This window comes from Hydra vulgaris, chromosome 01 (assembly GCF_038396675.1).
Source record: "Hydra vulgaris chromosome 01, alternate assembly HydraT2T_AEP".
Taxonomy (NCBI): Eukaryota; Metazoa; Cnidaria; class Hydrozoa; order Anthoathecata; family Hydridae; genus Hydra; species Hydra vulgaris.
Window position 1 is genome coordinate 20,343,281 of NC_088920.1, and position 24,041 is coordinate 20,367,321.

Here is a 24,041-nt window from a genome sequence, read left to right on the forward strand (position 1 = left end):
TTTCATGGATTTCCTTAAATATATTGTGATGATTGTTATAGCAATATTATAATTGTTATAACAGTAATGTTACAAACTGATTCCATCTTGACAATAATTTCTAATACTGGTTTAGAATGATTAATGATTGCAACACAAGCAATTACCTTTGGAAAACTATATGAAAAACACTCTATAATGGTTGTTAAACTATTCCCTTGGAGATTAATTCCACACAAGGAATTCTACCTTGAATAAAATAAAAGCCATTCTATATGAATAGAGCTAGTATATCAATAAAGTTGGAATAGCAATACATGAATACTACACACAATTTAACATAATATAATTAGTTGTAATAACTTAAATACATATGTATAAATAAGTGTCAAACAAAAACCAACACGAATTCTCTTTGCTATAAACAAGAATACAAAACATAACATATATATTCTTCATAAATGTTGGCACAACAGAAAACCCATATTAAAATATTTATTTTTACATTTTATTCAATAAATTAGTAACCATAATTGATATGAGAACATATTAATCATAAAATAAAAGCTCAAAATATTAAAAAAAAAAGTCTTGGCATAATTCATGATCAAATAAAATTTTTATTGCACATGTAAGGAAAAGTACTGGCCTTTTAGTGTTTACAAAAACTTATTTCAAGTTATTATTGGACCTTGAGTTTTTTTTTCCTTGGTGTTATTTCCTAAAAGTAGAGGTCAGTACGGATTCAAAAAAGTACAAACATGATCCTGGCATATTTTTTTTGGTTTGAACCTACTTCGATTGGGGTGTGATTTGTGTATGTGTTACTAATTAATTGCTAATATCCAAGTTTCTTTAGGTTACTTTTGTTAAAACTCTAATTATTTTTTTGTAACACAAAATAATTTATATAATTTACTTTTACTGCTCATTATTTTAATTTCAAACTTTTAAAATTAGAAAAAAATTTTAATATGAGATCATATCAATTTATATAACTTTTAAGAAAAAAGAATTTAAAGCAACTTTTTTTAAAGAGTTTCTAAATTCAAACTATTAAGCACCATGTAAAATAAATTTTAACTTTAAGGGTAACTTCTAAAGGTAAGGTAACTGTAAAAGAGTATCTTCCAAAAGCAGGATAACTGCACCAGAATAATTTATTTTAAAAAAACATTATTGTTTTAACTAATTACTGCAAGTGTAGAGATTTTACTTATTAAAACATTCTATTAATACATAACTTTGAGAAGAAAAAAATCTAACCTTTTATTTCCGTAGAAAGCCATAACAGTCAGGTTAACTTTTCTTACTTGTGGAATTGTCTATAAAACAATTGCAAATACAAATATAGTAAAAACCCCTATAACATTTTAAAGTTACGTTACGTATTGTAACATAAACGGAATTTGTTAAGTTACGTGCAAAATGTCCATTAATTTTACGTAACTAAGGTGTAACATTTTACGTAACAATACGTAACACTGTAATGTAACGTTACGTGCAAAATGTCTGTTATTTTTACGAAACAGAGATATAACATAATGCTACATGAAAAGTGTTACATAACAACACATAACATTTTGACCTAATGATATGTAACATTGTAATCTATAGTATCTATCTTCATAGTTTTTTTTTCATACGTACATAAATATATATACTGAGAGTACACTACTATATATAGAGAGCTATATAAATATAAAGAAAAAAGTGAAGTCATGTCAGAGAGCATAGACATATATTGCACAGAAAGTGTTAGTATACACATAATTGCCTCAAACTAATTAATGTACATAATATTAGAACTAACAACAAAAGAAAGGTTGAAATTTTATATACATTTTTGCTTGTGGGTTTATAAAAACTCATGAAGTGTTATGCTTGTATTATTGAAAAAAACGTAATGTAATGTAACAAAATTTAGATTAAGACGTATCTATTTTACAATTAAAATAAAAGATTATAATTAGCAGTTTTAAAAAAAACATTTTTTAGTAACAAATATCTTGACAAATCCATTGTTAAATACCGTAACTCATGATCAAGAGTTACAGTATTTAAAAAATTGTTTGATTTACAATATTATTTAAGTATTTGATTATTTATGTATTTGATTTTTGAAAATGCATTAACACGCTTGTCAAAACTATTGTAATTAAAAAAGTATTTTAAAAAATTAACCAACACTTCTGGTTTTTTAAAAAAAATACTTTTTAAAGGTAAATACAACTATTGAAGCTTTAAAAGTAACATAACAATAAACAAAAAAAAAAAAGTACCTTTAAAAGTTAAAATAACTTATGGTACCGTTAAGCAATCTAAGGTACTTATTTTTTTTTTTTTTTTTTTTTTTTTTTTTTTTTATAAAATAATAAATATTTACAAATTTTTTATAACATTATCTACGGTTTTATGTTTTTACAATGTATGGCTTTACACTTTTTTTAAATATATACATTTTCTGTTTTATACTTTTTATTACATAATTTTTGTATTTTTTTTTAATTTTTTTTTTTTTTTTTTTTTTTTGTTTTTTTGATTTTATATTTTTATTTGTGTTTATTGGTTTTATATTTTTTTGTATTTTTTTTGTTTTAAATTTTTTTGCCGTTGTGCGGAAAGATATCAAGAGTTTAGATTAAGTTAAAAAAAGAAGAAATTTTAAAATAGGTTAAGGAAAGGTTCATAAGGTAAAAAGAGTGATTTATATGCAAAAAAATTAAAAAGGAGTTACAGGACTTTTACATAAACATTACGTTACGAAAATTTGATATAAAAAAAATTTTGGTGTTAAAATAATATTTTATAAAATAAAGGCTGGCAGTGATTTGCTTGTTTTATATAATAATAAGTTTGTTGTATAACATAAAAAAATTGCAAGAGGGAAGGAAATCTTTACTAAACATACAACGAGCCGTTGTTTTAATTCAGCTCATATGTTTAGTTTCAGACTTCCATTCCCTACTTGACAGAAAACATTTTTAATACAAAAATACTCACAGAAAATATCCGTAGTGTTTCTACGGACATGATAATTATATTTTAAGGTAATAATATTCCTGATGTTCCTGATTATTACCCTGATCACTGCCATTGGGTCAATTTTTTTGTTACTAAACATGTGGTGGCATCTACTGTTCCATATTGCACTCATTATGGTTTGAGTGAGTGTCAACAGCAGCTGCGAAGTGGGGTTTTTCTCCGATAAATTCGCTGTTTCAATTGAGAAGATCGAATTTATCGGAGAAAAGTTGTTTCGGGATGTCAAGGAGTTATATACATGTTTAAAATACTCCCAAATTTCAACAGAAGGAGGACAGTAGGCAAAGATATGCATGTTGTCCTCGATTTTACCACAGGTTTTGCATTTGTTATTTTTGACGATCTGCTGCCTTGTGCTTTTGGCTAGCAAGGCCGCAGAAGGTAAACTGTTGTGTAAAAAACGAAAGAGGATGTTTTGAGTTGGTCCGCATGCGTGGGAGGTGAAGTTTTTTTTCCAAATTTGGGTCCACGGCATTGTTGTTTTTGTTGAACCGTTCCAGAAAAGTTCTGCTGGCACAACTGTCTTTTTGTTTTTTGCCACTTCTAAGTAAAAATTTTTTGTTGTTTTTAGGGGGATGTTAAATAGGGACCCGTTTTTGCCTAATATTTCTATTGTTGTTTTGTAGTACTGAGACGTTTTGTTGTCCCAGTGTTTTGGAAAATTGTTCTGCTTTAAAAATTTCCAGCTTTGGTTTTGGTTTGCAAATTTTATAAGTGAACTCGCCAACCAATACTTTGAAAAGTAGTAATAATCATGAGCTTTGTCCTCTTCGCATTCTTTCAGTTGAAAGAGTGTTTTGAGGCGAAGTGCAAGACTTTGCCCCTTCGGTGATAAAATTCCGAGACCCCCGCTTTTGGCGGGTAAGAAAAGTGTCTCTCTCTTGACCGGATTGTAATTGGTCTTTTGCCACAGGTTTTCGAAAATGGCTTTGTGCAGACATTCTATTACCCATTCGGGAACGGGTAGCACGTTTGCCAGAAACCACACTTTTGACATTGCTAACGTATTTGTCAACGTAGTCTTTCCCCTAAGTGACAAAGTACGTAGTCCCAGAAACTTGAGTTTTTTCTCTATTTTGTTTAGAGTTACTAACCAGTTGAAATTGGTAGTATCGCTCAGTCTGGTGTAAAAAGTAACACCTAATATTTTGAAACCGGTGTTGTTGTTCCACTCTATGTCGTCCAATTCTGGGTACATTTTAGGATCAAAACCCCCAAGGGCGAGACCCTTGGTTTTTGAGGCGTTGATCACTGAACCACTTGCTTTTTCAAACAGTTTTATTTTTTCGAAAAAAAAGCGGACTGATTTTACGTCCCTGGCAAAAAAGTTCGAATCATCTGCGTACTGCTGTATTTTGAGGGGTTTAGGTGTACCTGGTAACGGGAAACCCTCGATTCTGCTGTCCGCTCTGATCACCAAAGCGAGAGCTTTGGCTACAAAAACGTACAGCAAGAGAGAGAGGGGGTCACCCTGTCTAACTCCTCTTTCTGTAGGAAAGGAGGCTGACAGGAAACCGCAATTCAGAACAGATGCCGAAACTTCTGAATATAAAGTGTGAACAAAAGACACAAAATTTTCTCCGAGATTGAATTTTTGGAGAATCTGAAGCAGAAACGCACGATCGACCTTATCAAACGCCTTTTCTTGATCTATTGACAAAATGAAACTAGGTAGATTTTTAAATTCCGCGTAATCTATGAGATCACGGACTAAATGTAAATTTGAGAATATTGTTCTACCTGGGATTCCGCAAGTTTGATTTGGTTCTATAATTTTCCCCATTACTTTTGCAAGTCTTAGGCCCAGCGCTTTCGTGATTATTTTGTAATCAGCGCCGATTAGGGATATGGGCCTCCAATTTTTGCATTCGGTAAGATCTCCTTGTTTGGGGATCAGTGAAATAATAGATTTTTTCATAGAGTGGCTGGTGTTTTTTTCTACGAAAAGTATTTCGTAGGCAAGTTCTTCAAAATCTTTTTCTAAAATGTGCCAAAAGGTTTTATAAAATTCAGCTGGAAGTCCGTCATAGCCCGGAGATTTTCCGTTTTCAAATTTAAAAAGGGCTTCTTTTAGTTCGGCGACGGATAGGCGGGTGTTTAAAAATTGATTTTCATCATCACTTAAACGTTTAGTGATGTGTGACAAGACATAATTTTGGCTGTCTTTGCATAAACTAGTTTTAGTGTAAATGTTTTTGTAATATGAAATCAGGGAGTTTAGTATTTCACCAGGTTCACTCGTCAATGTGCCGTCATTCTTGCGAATTTCGGTAATTGACTTGTTCCGCTGTTGAACTTTTTCCAAATTATACAAAAATTTTGAAGGTTTTTCTCCTTCTTCGATTAGTTTTTGTTTCGTGCGAATAAACGCTCCGGGAAACTTATTACCTTTAAAAGTATAACCAATCGGAAGTAACGTAACGTAAAACCTTTAAGAATTAAAACATTTTAATTCTTAAATGTATTTAATTGACGTATTTTAATTAGGTTAACGCAATTAAAATACGTCACAAATATAAAAAAATTTTCGTTACATTACGCCTTTTTTTTTTTTAAAGTGTAACAAACTATGATGTAACATAACGATAAAAAAATCTGTTTGAGACATATTTTAGTTACGTCTCAAATCTAGATTTGGTTACGTTACGTTAAGTCTCAATTGGTTACACTTTATAAAGTTAAAAAAAAAAAACATTTGAGACGTAACGTTGCGTATTGATACATTTTTTTTTTTCGTGACAAAGTAACCAATTGAGACGAAGCTATTTTACAATAAAAATAAGATATAAGATAGTATTTAGCAATTCGGCAACGATAAACAAACATTTACTGCATTATCAAGTTTATATACTTTATACTTAATTAAAAGTTAGAGAATATAATCTCTAAATAAACTAAATATATATATATATATATATATATATATATATATATATATATATATATATATATATATATATATATATATATATATATATATATATATATATATATATATATATATATATTATACTATAATACATATTTTATTAAGGGACCAAATGATATAGTTCAAGATAACAAAAATTCAAGTTTACCAGAATTTTACATGATGGAAATTAACTGTAATATAATTTTATAATATACAAACTTTTAAGTACAACAAAAATGCCTAGAATTCATGTTACGATGTTGCAAGAAGCTATCAAAAAAGTAAAAAGCAAATAACTATCACGCTTTAAGTATATAAAACATAACTTTAAACACTTTAAGTTTATACAAAATAAAAAGAGGAACACTTTAAACAATCTTATGCGAGTGTATATATCAGGATATATATCAGATTATATATGCAAGTGTATATATTAGGATATATGTCAGATTATATATACGAGTGTATATATCAGAATATTTATCAGATTATGATAAAACATATCTTTATAATAAAACATTTTAGTTTTATTATAAATTAAATCTATAATAATCTATATAAACCTAAAAAGAATTCTATAAAAATTAATAGTATCTAATATTAAAATAATTATAAAAATTATAATAAAACTATATTTTGAAAATTATAGTACCCAAGTTTGTTTTCTGCATTTTTCATGTTCTAATTATTGATTAATAATAATTAATGATAATTAATTAGAACATAAGAAAATTGTACAAGCGTTTAAACATATTTAAAAATATACTTTCTAAATAAAAACGAAAAAAGTTTTATCATTTAAACAAAAATACCAATTTATTATTCATTTTTTTAAAAATTTTACTCAAGGATTTAGAAATAAGAACAAATAGAACTAAATTTGCGGAAAAAAATATTTTTTAGACAGGCCTAGTTAAGAAGACAGGCCTAGTTAAGAAGCGTTACACAGCTCGCTTTTTACGTACATTCAATAGTTTTATGTTAAGAGAAAACTTTTTTATTATGAAATTTTTAAATTATCTTTTAATATCGTTTATGTGACGTTTATTCAGAAAATATTAGGTCATAAAAAAAGCATTTAACTGTTTCTGTGAATCTTTTAAAGAAGCAAATTAATTTATAAAAATTTTTTTATTCAAAGACTCTAAACATGATTTGAAAAATTTTAATTTACTTTCAAAGGAAGGTAAAATAGAACAATGTTGAAATGTTAAATTTAGTTTAAAAGAATATAAAATAGTTTTGCAATTTTTTTCTTATTTTCTGCTAACTAATTCATTACATAAAACATAACTCTCTCCATCATAGATTATCATAAATTATAATATGCAAAAACATATTAAAATTTTTTTTTTCTTATAAAAAGGTAGAAGTGTTTTTGTTTAAGAGAACTCTTTTCCCAAATATATTTAAAAATTTTCGTTTCAATACCGTGTATTTTCAATTTAAAAATAAATTCAATACCGTGTAAAGTTCTTTTAATGTAACACATTTACAAACATAAGTTACATTTACAAATATTTACTTGGTAACTGATAAAATTATTTAAAAATTATTTATAATCTTTATCAAAAATGTTACATTAAATACGTAAAAATTAAAATAAATAAATTGTGATAAATATAAGATTATGTTTAATATAAGATAGTTTTAAGAGATAAATTATGAGGAAATATAATCTTTTTCAAATACCGAACTCAGATTCTATCGATAACTTATTATTCTTATATTAATTTAAAAGATTTATAACGCGGAATAAAATTAAATATTAAATTCAATGACAACACAGTACTTTCAAATACTTTCAAATGATCAATAGTTTTCAGGCTCCTGTAGCAAATAAGATCTTAATAATTACAATGCATTAGAAGCAAAGGAATTAAATTTGTCAATCCGTTGTTGTTGCAAAAAAATGAGTTTGTTTTTTTTATAAATAAGCGTTTAATTGAATTGAAAAAACTTATGGTGTATATATCAGCATGTGTTTTATCTGAAAGTAAAAAGGTAAACGTTATCAATAGTTTACAATATTCGTTTTATTTACGCAAATTTTTCGTAGTCTACACTTAGCCCTTTAAGAAAAAATGACTAGAATATGCAAGAACTCCGCTGAATGCAAAAATTTTAATAATAACAACGACTCAACATTAATGAACTGGTTACTTTCAGTAACCCTTCTGGTGAGCCACCAAAAGTCCTAGTGTACAACCCTGACTAGGGTCAATTTTTTATCTTAAATGACATTGATTTGCTAAATTTTTTTACAACCCGATGCCCTTTTAGGCTTTAACCTGTTTTGAAGACCAGAACTAGATATTTTTAGCATTTTACTTTCATCAAGAAACAAAAACATACAAAAAAAGGAGTTTAAGAGGAGACTTGATAACAATTTTCAAAATTTTAGAAGATGATAGAGGATTTTAAAGAAGGTTTTTGATAAAAAGGACTTCAAATGATAACAAAGGAGCTTTGTCTACCCTGTTAAAGTGTCATTTTTAAAGGGATCTTCAAATACAAAGTCAAGTAGTATTCATATCTTAAATAAACCATATAAAATGAGTTTAGGGGTAATTAAACTTTCCATACGAATTACATAATAATATATTACAGAAAACTTTATCATTTTTAATGCCATTTTGTTTGCTGTGAAGGTAAGCTCTAGCTCATTGATTATTTCTTTAAAAAAAACTTTAAAAAAAATCTAAACCAATTAAACGGTTTTTGTAGTTAATATTTGACTTCAATACAAAAATGTTTTTAATAACTTTTAACAACTTCTTTGTTTTTAACTTCATTTTTATAATTCAAATCAAGTTATAAACATAATTCGAGTTTTTTTGTTTGGCAGTTAATCTTTAACAACAGTATAAATAATAAAAAAGTTATTTAAGTTTATAACAGTAACTTTTATTTATTGTAAAAAAAAGAAAGAATTATATATATATATATATATATATATATATATATATATATAAATATATATATATATATATATATATATATATATACATATATATATATATATACATATATATATATATATATATATATATATATATATATATATATATATATATATATATATATATATATATATATATATATATATATATATATATATACAGTCTTATTTAAAGCAGTTCTTGAATTAGAATTAACTAGAAAAAGATTTAAAATCTTGTACAATCTAATTTAGTCATTGTCATGAGTAATAAAATAATGATTGTCCAAATAGAATATGAATAAAATAAAATAGAATAACACAATATTATAAAAATTAATGTCTATAACTACAACAACTAATATCTTAATCTAAAGAAAATTGTTGCTTAATATTGTTGTCTTTCATAAGATATTATCTGTTTATTATTACTTTTTCATTATCTTCTTTACTTTTCAAAAAACTTTTTATTTTAATTTTAAAAATGCCTTTAAGAATGCTACTGGACTGGTAATAGATGCATAAATTTAATTAACAATAACTTTTAAAAATATTTACATTTTAAAATACATTTATAAATTTAAATTAAAAATAATTTTAGAGCGCTAAATTATAAAAGATCAAAATCAACTGTGACATCACAAATTTAACAAGCACCCCCTTCCATGTCGCAAAGTATAACAAAATCTATGGCCCCATCCCCTTTAAAAGATGACTATTTGCCAACAACCCCGACCACTAAAATTTTAATTTATTTCTAAATGTTAACAAAAAAAGCTACTGTTCAATAATCGCAAACAAATTACTGTATTTACTCTGTTGTTGTTCTCATGCAATATAACTTGCGATATAACATCAAAAACACTTTTATGAGTTTTAACCACAAAAAAAAAATATTTACCATCTCTACATTATTCACTCTGGAAAGCATAAAATTATATTTTGTAAATGAAAAAATCTTACTGGTAAAAAATCGGATTCCATCATAAAAAAATTTTCTGCACACTTAAAAATTCCAACTTGTTCTTGTCTTTTTTTATTAACTGAACCATCCTAGATTCAAGTTTTTTGAAAAGAGATGAAGCGCTACTGTTAGATTCATAAAGATTATCAGAATCATCAAATGAGCTTTCATTCTTTTTTAATGAATTCGGAAGTTGTTCAATTATATTATCAAGCTCTGATTCTGTTGAAATGTCTGAATTTTTCAAACAGTCTTTAAACTTTAAATCACCATATATAGAAGAAACATCTCTGTATATAGAAGAATCGAAATTCTTTGAAGTTTGAGTGGAAAGAGCTTCTAAAAAAGAAAAGGGAAAAAAAAGACTTTTTTATGTACTTGCTTTTAAAAAGACTCTCTTTCTTAAACAAGACAAATAAAAGATAGTCTTCCTTAAACAAAATCCTTAGCCAATGTAGACTAACCAAAAAGTCAAATGGATGGGCTAGCAACTAATAATTTGACTTAAAGTATCAGCTACTTTTAATTCCTTTTGATTGGCTACTTGAGTGGTATACTTAGTTATGTTATTTAAATTGTGAAACAAAATTAAGATAAAATAAAAAATATGAAATCTTTACTTTTCTTTTTTTTTAAAGTAATTTAAAACATCAAATTATAACTACCATTTTCTTCATCGAATTTATAACAATCATTGATCAATATTCCATTATCTTTATTTGAATTAAAGTTACTTTTATGATGTTCATTTTGTATCTTCCTGTCTAAATATATATTTATATGTTTTTTCATATTCACAAAATGAGTTTATATATAACATATCTATATACAATATAATAAATTAATATAGGAATTAATGAATTATCCATAAAATATATTTTTGGGGGTTTAAGGTCTTCATTATTAGTCATTGCATGTAACCCCTTACACCATTTTAAAACATTCTTAAAAAGAACCATCTGATTAAATCAAATTTCCAAAACTTTAAACATTAAGCAAGCAATAATAATGTCAATTAAAATTAATACAACTTTTTTTTAATTAAGGGGACACCCATATATTACAAAAGTATCCAGGGGGAGGGGTGTCCCAAGATGAGTAACTTGCATAATCATGCGTATAGGGGAGGGTCCAACAAATGCATTAAATATATTTATATTAAATAAATTAAATATATTTATATAATATATTCAATAGAAGTTCTGTGTGCACATTAAAAGTGTTGCATTGTGTATTTATTACAAGCATAAATTAAACAGTAAAAATATCTCATTTTTGATTATACTAAAATACTTTGATGCTGTTTTACCAAATACCAAAATTTCACTGAAGTAAAGGTTTTAGTTTAAGCTGGTATAATTTTTGGTTTTTCAAATAACTTTCCAAAAAAAAATTATGTTTTGTGCAGGCCTTTTTAACCCATATCAACTTACACAAGCGTTAAGCTGGGTGAGAGCTTCATAACAGTGATTTAGGATAAAACACCAAATTTAATTGATGGTAGTCATAAATAGGTAGAAAAACCTTGAATGGTCTAATTTTTTTTGGTTTAGTTTTTGAGAGTTTTCAAATTTTTTTTTTATAAAATATACATAGTCAATAGAAGCAACCCTAGTCTGTAAAACATTTTGTTAAACCTTGTTGTTCGCTTTTTATATAGTCACTTGATCAAATCTAGATGCAAACTTAGTTATTTAAATTTTTTTTTAACATATCCACCCTTAAGGCTGTAAGTAATCACTATTAGAGTTGAAAGTTACAAGAAGAGGAAAGATGAAGTTTAAGAATCCAGAAAGCGATTAAGAGACAACTTAAAAGATCACAAATAAAAAAACGATAAGAGACAACTTAAAAGATAACAAACTGAATGAAACAGGAAAACAAGAAGAAGGGAGCGAATTGCTAATAGCTGAGGTTTGAAAAAAAAGACTAGACAAAAAAGAAGTTTTGGAGCTCTAAGGAACAATCACAGTAATAGGATGAGACTTAACAGAGTGATGAGTAACATGAGAATGAAGTTTAGTAGATATCACAAATAAGCCTAGCTCTTCAGAGCAGTGCCCATTATAACATTTATAGAAAAGAGAAAGAGAAGCAATATTACAATGATGTGACTAAGGTTGAAAGTTGGCTGCAAAACCAGGTCCAACTATGTTTACAATGCGCTTTTGCACTTTATCTAAATGAGAAAGGGCATCATTAAAAGATCTACTTCAGATATGACAAAAGTATTCCATACAAGTACGGAAGAGAGATGTAGCAGAAGTGAGATCTTTTTCAAGGTCAAATGCCCCTTCCCATCAACTAGAGAGTGCTGACTACTTATGGAGACAAGAGTAAACAGTAGTATCCTCAGCAAAAAGTGCCACTTGTGATATAAGAATTTCTAGGAGATTGTTAATGTAAATTAAAAAAAGTATAAGACCAATGACAGAACCTTGAGAAACCCCTGAAGTTAAAGGGAATGAAGAAGAGTGAAGCCCATTGAGGATTACTTTTATACTGTGATTGGTAAGAAAGGATTCAATAATCTTAAAGATATTACCTAATACACCATAAAAAGAGGGCTAATGAAGAAGACCATGCCAAACTTTAGCGCTAATTGCTATTTTCCTATTGTTTGTAAAGACTCTAAAAGTCACATACTTGGCCTGATTGTGATTGTTGTAAAAATTCACCCATTTGTCAAAAAACAAGGTTTCATCCCCCAGGAAGATCCAGCATTCAACATCCTAAACTGGAAATAATGTATTATAATTGAAATAATTATGAAATAATTAGTCTAATATAAAAAAGTTTTATAAAAAATTAGTATTTTAATCAAAATGCTAATTTTACCAAACTAAAAATTTAGTTAAATTAAAATTTTATATATATATATATATATATATATATATATATATATATATATATATATATATATATATATATATATATATATATATATATATATATATATACAGCGTGGAAAATAAGAAATCAAAGGCGAGCGGTCTAACTGACCGGCTAATACATAAAATTGACGGTCAGTTGTTTTTTTTGGGCGGTCAAAATTTTAATTTTTTTTTTTGTTTTAAATTTTTATCGTAGCAATTATTTTGCATGACGAAACTTTGTAAATAAAACAATAACTTGATACTTTAAAATGAACGAACTCGTATTCCTTTTTTAATTGTATTCTATTTTTTTAAATAATAAAAAATACACATTTTTATGTTATATCAAAAAAATTTAAACTGAATACTTAATCAAGTATCGTTTTATGTAATACTACTATAATAAATGCCTAAGTTACAAAAAACAAAGTTTTATATAACTTAAAAATGTTTTTTTAAAGATACGTTTCATCTGTATTTATTAACCAAAGTTTCATCGAAAGACGATTTTAAATCTAAAGACTCGTCTGATGACGATTCTAAATCAATTAATGTTTTTATAGTTGTTTTTTTCTTTTCTTTTTTTGAATAAATTTTTCGACTTTCTTGTGTAGGCCTTCGCAACGTATCTTCGGCCCATAATTCAATGGCAGGATTCACATCAAATTCTTCACTATTTGTTTCATCAGTGCACACCCGAATTAAATTATTGAGCCGTTTTTCAGTTAAGCGATTTCTTGTGTCAATTTTAATTATATTAATAAGAGAAAAAAGACGCTCAACCTTTCCATTCGAAATAGGCAATACGAGCAGCAGTTAAACAAGAAGTAGAACTGGACTCCAAACTTTTTTCATAGAACTCGAAAAAATTTGGTACCATACTTTACGGTACTCAGTTTTATCTGGTGCCAAATATTTGACAGTGTAATCAACTAAGTTATGCCAAGCATCAAACATATTATTTACACTCCCAGTGAAGCCAGCATAACGTAACGGCATATTATAAAAGTCATACAATTTTTCGATGTTATCATCAGCAAATGAATTATTGGTGTTATTTTGAAATTAGCCACCAGTGTTTAGGATAAACATTCCATACATATCAGGAACCGTATTTTGTGTTCCCAAACGCTCTTCTATGGATTCGGCAATTAACGCTACAATCATTCATTTCGAATTCTTAACTAAAGTTAGTGCGTTTGTAAAGTCATGAAGCTCAACATCCTGGAATGAATACTTTCCAGTGTTGTTTTTTACTTTTGCAAGGAAACGTTTGACTGTTGGTAAATCCGCAAATTCTTTTTTCTTCAAGCGACTTAATTGTTTTTTAGTTTGTTTAATAAATCTAGATGATGCTACGGAATTGAAAAGATAAAGATAACAAGTTTGCTGGCGATAAAACTTCTATGAATAATGCTATATAAAGAGGTATTCGTCCATGATTCTACTTCTGATGATACTCTTTAAACTTTGCTCTTTCTGCTTGAGTAAAACTGAAATCTGCAGTCATGTTTTCGAGATGTTTCATATATACTCCATATTTGTCTAAGATCATCTCAAGTGCTTGAATTTTATGTGCAATCCATCGTGTTCCTAATTATTATTGCACAAGTATTTTATTTTATAAAAAGTTTTTATTGCTCAAAATACTGTTTTATAAAGAACTTTTGTTGTATAAAAAACCAGCATCTAATAAAGTATATTGTTTTATAAAGTATTTTTTATAGTTAAAATTGAAAAAAAAAATCCAATATACCTGATGCTTTTTTGGGGCGAATACCTGCAATGTCAATTGAATTACCCTCTTCAAGGATAGCAATAGGCTTTCCTAACTGTCGTAACTTTTTTAGGGATTTTTATAAATGTTATACATTTTCAAAATGATGTTATTGACATCATTAAACGCTTTTATTTGTGCAAATTTATCTTTTACCGCTAACTCAAGGCGATGTGCAACACACTAACCAAAAGTTACCCATGGAATTTCTTTCTGAAGTAATACATTTACACTTGTTCTACTTCCTCTATTTATAGCTGCGCGATCAGCACCAAAACCAACTAATTTAGTTTTAAAATTTTCGATACCTTCTGATTCAAGGGATTGACTAATTTTATTAAAAACTCCTTCAGATGTTCCGTATTCAAGATAAGAAATAGAAAGAAAAGAACACTCAACGCATATCTCGGTCTTTCCTATTGGAGTAGGATCGAAACTGATAATAAATATAGCTTCTTTTTTAATTATATAATATCTCTAGCCATTCATTTGCATTATATTTTGCAAGAGTAGGTTTACCCATTTTTGAGCTGTTGTTAGCTGTAATTTTCAACTATTGAGTTTTTTCTTCTTTTCAACAGGTGGTTTTAATTCCGATCCTGCTTGTGTTAAAAATGAAAGTGTTGTTTGTCTCTTTTTAGTCGCCTCCATTTTGAAGTGCTGATGTTTGACGATTCTCTTATAATTTAGTAATATAAAAAATGTTCAAATTCGCAATTGTTAATTTGAAATTTATTTAAAAATAACTCATTCATTGCTATGACTTCAGATATTGCCGGAAAAGGTTACGAGAAAAATGAATGAAAAAAAAGGAGAAAATGTTCTTAGTTACATTAATTTTATATAATGGTTAAATAAGAACTTCAGTCGTTACCGACATTGAAAAAGAAAAATGCACTTTATATGAAAAATGATTGCATTTTATATCTCATTTGTATCATTTTATATCTTTCATTCATTTTTGTTTAAAATCATTTTATAAACTATTAATGTTATTTAGTTGATAATAATGTTAATGCCTCTTGCCGGCAGATGCTGAACTAATATTTAATAAAATCATGACAATCGTTTTATGAAATACTATCAAAATTATTTGTGTTACTTAAAACGAAACTTTATACTACAATATATATATTTTTAAGATTTTAATAGTAGAAAAAATAAGCAAACGTGCATTTGGTAATTTTAAATTTATCTAAATAATAAAGTTAACTTCTCAGTCACTCAGCGTCAACCGAACAAAGAGTCTTTAAAATAGAGAACATAAGAACCTCGACAATTTCAAATACGAACTTTATATATATATATAATATATATATATATATATATATATATATATATATATATAATATATATATATATATATATATATATATATAATATATATATATATATATCTTTTAGTTTCTATCTCCAGAATCTTAGCATCGCAGGCTTCCTTAGATGTCAATATGAAATATGTTGGTTGCAGGCCATTTTTTGAAAATTTTTTAGTAGTTGGCAAAATCTTTTTTGGGTATGGTAATATATCATTGTCATCGTCCTCAGTGTTTAACAGATTATTTAAACCATAAGATGTAGATGCATTGGTGAGAAGAGTATATGTTGTATCATTAGACTTATTATTAACAAGCGGTGTTGAAACATGGTCAAGTGCTATTGTATTTTTTGGAAGAGCAGTTAATACATCAGGAGATAACATTTTCAAACTTTTCCAACTCATAAGTTTCATCACTCTTAATGTCAAATCCTTTATCAAAACAAAAAGCAAAACATTGGCGTTGTTGGTCTGTTAAAACAGATTCCAGATCATCAATGGAATAAGTTGGTAAAACAAGACTAGAACTATTCACTTTTTTCTCTACACAATTGGATTCAATAGCAAAATCTATTTGTACATTACTTACTGCAAAGTTTGTTTGATGTGGTTGTAATATAATTTCAGAAGTTTTTTCAGATTTTTCCAAAAATGGATTAATAATATGCTTCTTATCTTCGTCAAATCTTATACTTTTTTCATATTTAGCCTCAGTTAATTGTGATGGTTCATAAAGGTTGTTTGGCAGATAAGCCTCTGGTGGAATTTCATTGGAATTTGGATTGAATGGAAATATACCACAGGCATTAAACCCTGATTTAATGTTCTTTTCCGATAAGGCTTTTACCCATGCTATTCTAAACAAAGCACAAAAATTCCTATATGACACTAAAACACCTGGATACATATTCATCATATCTTGGCAAGCAACATTATAGTGTTGTTTGAGTGGTCCAAATACACTCCGATCACAAGGTTGAAGCCAATGTGATGTGTGTGCTGGAAGTTCAGCTATAATGATGTTATTCTTGATAGCTGATTCAATCAATTCTATGAAATTATGAGAACTATGACCATCCAAAATTAATATTTGAGGTCGCTCAGGTCCTATATTTGTTAAAAAAGATTCCGAAAACCAAAATAATGCAATACCTTGTTTAGTCCACCCAGAATCAGAAACACTCCAAGTACTTCTTTCAGGAGCTGAAAGAACTTCAAAGCCATTTAAAGCTCTTCTGGTTTTACCTTTTACAATAATGTGAGGAGGTATGTGAGTGCCTGAGGCACTAATTGTGGCAATTATTGTTATTGTTTCACAATTTCCACTTGTCCGACTTTGTATATACCTTGAACATGACTTAGTAACAACCTTGTCTGGTGTATGCTGCAATTGCAAACCAGTTTCATCCATATTCCACACACAATGGGGCTTGCAATAAAGACCCATCTCATCCATAACTTGCTTCAGCGCGTTAAAATAAATAGAAACCTTTTCCTTGTCCATACACTGATGGCGAATAGCAGCTGTACCCTCAGGAACTCTTAGTCGAAGAGTTAAATGTCTTTTTTTAAGTAGAGACCACCATTTTTTAGATGGCAGACCATTCTTGAATGGAATACCCCGCTTTCTTGCTATATCCCCAGCATATTTCATAAACTGACGCCTTCCAAAACCAATACCCATAGATGCTCTTTTAGATGCATATTCAACAAGCTTAAGCTCATCTTCACTTCCAAGTTTTGTAGAACAACCTGGACGTGCAATGAGGAACCTTGTAAGTTTTAGATGCAGTACGTTGAGTCATTCTTTTTTCTTTGACTGCAGCCACTGCTTCGTCCATTTGGCTTTTTGTCCATTTTAAAACTTTTACTCCTTTCCTTGGGTTAAAGTTACAGTGTTTTGTTTTACTTTTTTTATTTTTGCACATTTTTTTTATTTGAGTGGGATGCATAATTCAACCTAAAAAAATTTACTTATAAAACCAAAAAGAATAAAATGTTTCAAAACAGAAAACGTTTTCTCTTATGAGATTTATTCAAAAAACTTAATTTTAAAAACAAACAACAAAACATATATAAATTATATTTAACATGCAATGTTTATATATATATATATATATATATATATATATATATATATATATATATATATATATATATATATATATATATATATGTATATATATATATCTATATATATATATATATATATATATATATATATATATATATATATATATATATATTATATATATATATATACATATATATATATATAAATTATATATATATATATATATATATATATATATATATATATATATATATATATATATATATATATATATATATATATATATATATAAAGTTTAACTAAATAAAAAAATACAACTTTATGATGGTAATCATATTTTATATTTGTATTTTTATATTTAGACCATCATAAAGTTGTATTTTTTTATTTAGACCATCATAAAGTTGTATTTTTTTATTTAGTTAAACTTTATATATACCATCATAAAGTTGTATTTTTTTATTTAGTTAAACTTTATATATATATTGATCTATTTTGTAAAAATTACTTTTACATTATATTGATCACTCTCAAACAAACAAGAGAATTTGTATCTCAATTTGATACAATAATAAACATCAATATATATATATATATATTTACATATAAATATATATATATATATATATATATATATATATATACATATACATATAATATATATACATATATGTATATACATATACATATAATATATGTATATATACATATAATATATGATATATGTATATAATATATATATATACATATATATATATATATATATATACATATATATATATATATATATATATATATATATATATATATATATATATATATATATATATATATATATATATATAATTTTAGCATGAAAATAATAAAATAGAATAAATAATGTAGATAATAAAAATTTGACTCAACTTTATAATTAAAACATTTTATTTTAACTAACTTTGTTTTTTTATAACAAAATTTATATTACAATTAAGACCTTATTCATGGCCAAGAATAGGTTGACATTTGGCCATGATTAGGTCATTATTTATGGGTAACAAAAACTAAAAAAGTGACAACTTAAACACAACCAAACGAAGTAATTTTTATTTCAAATCAAAGTAAAATGTTTTTATTACTAGAATAAACCATTGCAATTGAGTTAAATTTTATTATTGTTATTAAACAAGATAAATCAGCGAGACGTTTTTTCGCATTTTTGTTTTCACGTTCGGAATATTTTCCACAATATAAACAAAGTTAGTATAATTTTAAATCTCAAATAAAATAACGTAGCGTTGATCTTATGTAAAGGACTGAGGTTCCAAACTTAAAAGTTAGATTAAATTTTCAAAATAAAATTTAGTTCATATTTGAAAAAAATAATAAAAATGATTTTTTTAATAAGATTTTATTTGTAACTTTTGTTATAGTGAGAAAAAAAAAAATGTTTGTATGATTTTTAACGCGTTAATAAAATAACTTAAATTACAATGCGGTACTTGAAAAGACGCTAGTGACGCAATATAACTTCTAACGATGCAAAATATATTTGCTGAGTTGAGTTACTTAGAAATGCGTTACGCGTTTTCGCTACGCAGCGAAATTAATCTAATTAAAAAGTCACTTGATCTAATCTAGTGAAAAACAAACTTAGAAAACTGTGTCTTCCAATGAGTTTTAGACATGTGATAAAACTCATTATAAAAGTTACAAAATTGATAAAATAAGTATTTTTAGTTAATTGTTTGTAACAATATTGAAATTTTTTGTTTGTTTTTTACTTGATAAACAAAAAATAACTTTAATAAGATTTTTTACCTGGAAAATAGCTGAATATAGTTTTGGCTTTATACAAGAACTTATATATTATATATTATATATATATATATATATATATATATATATATATATATATATATATATATATATATATATATATATATATATATATATATATATATATAATATATAATATATAATTTCTTGTATAAAGACAAAAATATATTAAGATATTTTACAGGTAAAAAATCTTATTAAAGTTATTTTTTGTTTATCAAGTAAAAAACAAACAAAAAATTTCAATATTGTTACAAACAATTAACTAAAAATACTTATTTTATCAATTTTGTAACTTTTATAATGAGTTTTATCACATGTCTAAAACTCATTGGAAGACACAGTTTTCTAAGTTTGTTTTTCACTAGATTAGATCAAGTGACGTTTAGATTAGATTAAATTAGGTCTAGCACAATTTAAGATACAGTTCAAAATAATAATTTAAACAATAGCTTTTCCAGACCAGGATTATTTTAGTAGAGAAAATAAATACAAAACTAAATATTTTATATATAATTCATGGTGCCACACTCTCTTATACATTATCAATTTTACATTAAATTTATTATAAAAACTATTAAAATTATTTTTACCTAGCTCTTCATTAAAATTATAACAACTATCGACAAGTATCCCACTATCCTTATTTGTATTAAAACTATATTCTTTAATTTCTTCTGGTGTTTTAATATCTAAATATGTAATAATAAATAAAATATATATATATATATAAATTATGAAATCATAAAAACTTTAACTAGTTCTGGTCGATTTCAACTGAAGTATTACTTTTGAAGTGTACTTTAACTCATAGTTTTCACCTTCTTGTTCTTAAATTTCTTGTGCTATTTATCACAAGAAACTTAAGAACAAGGTCTATTGATCATTAAAAAACATTGATGCAAAAAAGTTTTGACTGATGCTAAGGTTCATTTTACTCAAATTTTAGAGGTTAGGCTTTTAACAGTTTAAGTTTAGTAGTCACACTCTTCCTGCCTTTCTTAAAAAAATTTTCAAAAATCTAACTTTTTTCAACCTTTGTCACATGAAAGTGTTGATGAAGTCAACAGCTATGTAAAAAAGTTGTTTAGACGTCAATCACCGCAACTCGGCTTAACTGCAACTTTAATAAGATGGTTTTTTAAAAAGGACCTTAGTTCCACAAATACTTCTTAAAACAGACTATCCATCACAAGAGTTAAATACTAAGTGATTGGATTCATAAGCAACTGGAAGTTGATTCTGATTTTGCATCAAATATCATTATCAGCAATGAAGCTCATTTTCAACTTGATGGTGTGAAATGGTGTGGATGATGATGATGTGAAAAAGCAAAACTTTTATATTTAGGCATCTGAAAACCCACAAGATATAGAGGAATTCTAAAGTTAAAAAGTTACTCTAAAGACTAATCATATTTGTAGAATATTCTATTAATTACAACAACTTGGTAATACAAAATAATTTTTAGTATCATAATCTTTTATAGTTAGGTAAATTATTAGAGTACTTGACCTAAACATAGTATAGTATAGTACGGCATCTTAAGTAATAAGCTAAGTCTCATTACTTTAGACTTCAAGTATTAGTACAACAAATCAGCTATGGCTGAACCTATATCCCAATATAAACTGTATAATATGATATCATTAGCATAAAGCTTTAAAACTGACTAGTTAGAATTGACTAAAAAATTTATAAAAAATTTGAACTTACTCTTGTTTAAAACTGGATGAAACACTAACTCTTCATATACATCACCACATTCATTTTCACTCTATTAGAAAAATATGAATTATAAACAAATTTTGAAAGAAAAACTAAATTTTATTTTTATATAAAAATTTTATATTATTTTATGATGAGTTTTATTTATAGATTATATATTTATTTCCTGTGCATCTTGCCAATAGGAGCAAATGTTTTAGTCTAGTAAAACTATAAACAAACCAGTTACAGCCTGTCCGAAAAGTTTTGACATTAATTTTAAAATTAAACTAGCTTCTCAAGAAAAAGGTAAAGGATACTCTAGTTTAAAAAAATCTGTGGTTTAATGAATATGCCTGATCCTATAAACAAATCTCCTTTTAACTCTTTAAGTGAAGAAATTACCAACTCTTACAATTACATTGCCGAAGCTAGCATAAATGCTGCAGTTAAAGAATTAAGAATAATAAGTTTGAAAAAAAATTATAATAATCAGATAGTAGTCGATGAGGACATTTCAGGGGACGGAGCTTGGCAAAAGAGAGGACACTCATCACTCAATAAATTTGTTACCATAATTACCAAAACAAATGAAAAATGTATAGATAATCGCAGACTTCCTAAGAAGTGCAAATCTTGTGAGTATTGAATGCACACAAAAGTTCATTAAAAGATATGATGTTTAAAAACAATCATGTCTGCTCAATTAAGGTACTGGGGTAAGGTATTAATTAAAGGGTACTGATAAATGTTTTCAGTTCTACATTGAGGCAAGAAAATTAAGATATCTTTGATACATTGGTGATGGTGATTCTTCCTCGTATCCAGCCATACTTGCAGCTAATCTCTATCGAGGACAGACAGTTAAAAAAAGTGAATGTGTAGGTCATGTCAAGAAACGTTTAGGCACTAGACTATGAAACTTAAAAAAAATGTACCAACAAAAATGATCTTGAAGATAAAAAGTCACATGGTGGCAAAGGTAGACTGACTGAAAAGGAAATTATTAAAATTCAAAATTACTACGATATTGCTATTGGACAAAACATTGATAATCTTTATCAGATAGGTAAAAATATATTAGCAGATTTACATCACTCATGTGTGGCAGATTAATACCTACTTTTTGAGTTATTTGTTTTGAATAAAAAAAAGTAGTCAACCCACTGAATAATCCATTGTTTATACTTACTCTTAATTGCTCTTCATAAATTACATAGTAACATGTTTATTTTTACAACAAATATTTTAAATGTTGATAAACAATTGGCATTATAAACTTAAATTCTCACCCATCAATAACAGCTTCTGTCAAATAATTATTCATTATATCATAATCAAACACCACTGTGGAACAATTTTGAAAGTATAACACCATTTAAAACTGTATTTAAACTTTTTTAAACAGTAAATAAAACTTTGTAATCTTTTTTAACTGCTTGTTAATTAAATTGAAACGGAAACATCGAAATATATAACAAAAATTCAATTAAGCTAAATATATACCTCTGAATCTAAATTTAAAAAAGTTGGAATAATAACTGCAAACACAGCAGCAGATAATTGACTTGCCAAATTTTTGCTGCTCATATTTTTTGCCAGATTAAATTTATACCACATATTTTTAACATTTTAACTACCCTTATAATAATTAAGTTCTTTTTTTAACGACACTTCACTCTAAATATTTATTTTTATATTAATATTAATAAAAAAATCAATTATCATTGTTATTACTGTGATTATTTATACAAATACTACTAGTAGTATTGTTACTAAATACTACTAATTTTTAATAAATAGTTAACAAAAAAATTATTAATAAAAAACTAATTGTTAATAAATACTGCTAGTATTGTTATTTTACTATTCTTACAAGTATATTTTATCGTTGAGGAAGGCAATAGGAAATAGTTACCGCTGTACCATGTTGCCAGAGAGGCTGGCGCAAAGAGGGTATATAGGGAGTGTGACAGCCACCTTCATTAATGACCATTATATACCATTAGTCAGCAAAAAGGGTTTTATTGTACCTTCAGTCGTCAAATCCATGATATTCATATGAGCGCCGAACGTCCGCAAAATTTTATATCCGCCATGATGGGTGGCAAAAATATGTAAACAAAAGTAAAAATGGTAAAAAGCTGTTGCGCACCATACTGTGGAAACAGAAAAATTAAAGGTAGCACAATTTCTTTTCATAGGTTTCCGAAAGAAGAGAAAGATTTTGCCGAATTTGGAGTTTGCTTACATTTGCGGTGAACATTTTATTACTGGTAAGTCAAGTCTTTTTGTATGAATTTATTAAATGTTAAATACATTAACACATGAGCACTTATAAATTTACATATAAATACATGCATATATAGGTATATATATTTATATACAACAATATATATATTTATTTATTTTTTATAATAAACATATATATGTTTATTTTTTAGGAAGAAAAAATGATGATAAAAATCATGTTGACTTTGTTCCTTCCATTAAAAATGTTAACAGAAACAATAAAGGTATACCTATTGAAATTAATGACATGTCATGTCATTCATCAAGGAAAATATATTCAGAAAGATCAAATCGTTTAAAGAAGAGGAATGCTGAAAAAGTGCTTATTGAAGAAAATAG

General features: G+C 26.5%; 2 protein-coding genes across 8 annotated transcripts in view; one reads left to right on the plus strand and one right to left on the minus strand.

Moving 5' to 3' along the window:
* LOC136075182 (uncharacterized) overlaps positions 1-24,041 on the plus strand; it is a 127,509-nt gene that overhangs the window by 64,778 nt on the left and 38,690 nt on the right. The gene's annotated exons all lie outside the window — the stretch shown is intronic.
* Positions 1,235-23,607, minus strand: LOC136075183 (uncharacterized). Of its 7 annotated transcripts, XM_065787634.1 has the most exons (7): positions 23,329-23,460; positions 21,420-21,480; positions 20,297-20,395; positions 16,964-17,771; positions 10,506-10,604; positions 9,840-10,179; positions 1,235-1,304 (listed from the first exon to the last, which is right to left on the minus strand). In XM_065787634.1, exons 4-6 carry the CDS (start codon positions 17,493-17,495, stop codon positions 9,860-9,862), a joined length of 951 nt encoding a protein of 316 aa, XP_065643706.1. In that variant the 5' UTR covers positions 17,496-17,771; positions 20,297-20,395; positions 21,420-21,480; positions 23,329-23,460; the 3' UTR covers positions 1,235-1,304; positions 9,840-9,859. The 7 variants fall into 7 exon arrangements, with proteins under 7 accessions (XP_065643706.1, XP_065643708.1, XP_065643709.1 ...); XM_065787636.1 differs by lacking the exon at positions 16,964-17,771 and having other exon boundaries at positions 23,329-23,463; XM_065787637.1 differs by lacking the exon at positions 16,964-17,771 and having other exon boundaries at positions 23,337-23,456.

Coding starts and splice junctions, on each gene's coding strand:
- LOC136075183 (XM_065787633.1), bottom strand. CDS start 17,495: ATGGGTATTGGTTTTGGAAGGCGTCAGTTTATGAAATATGCTGGGGAT.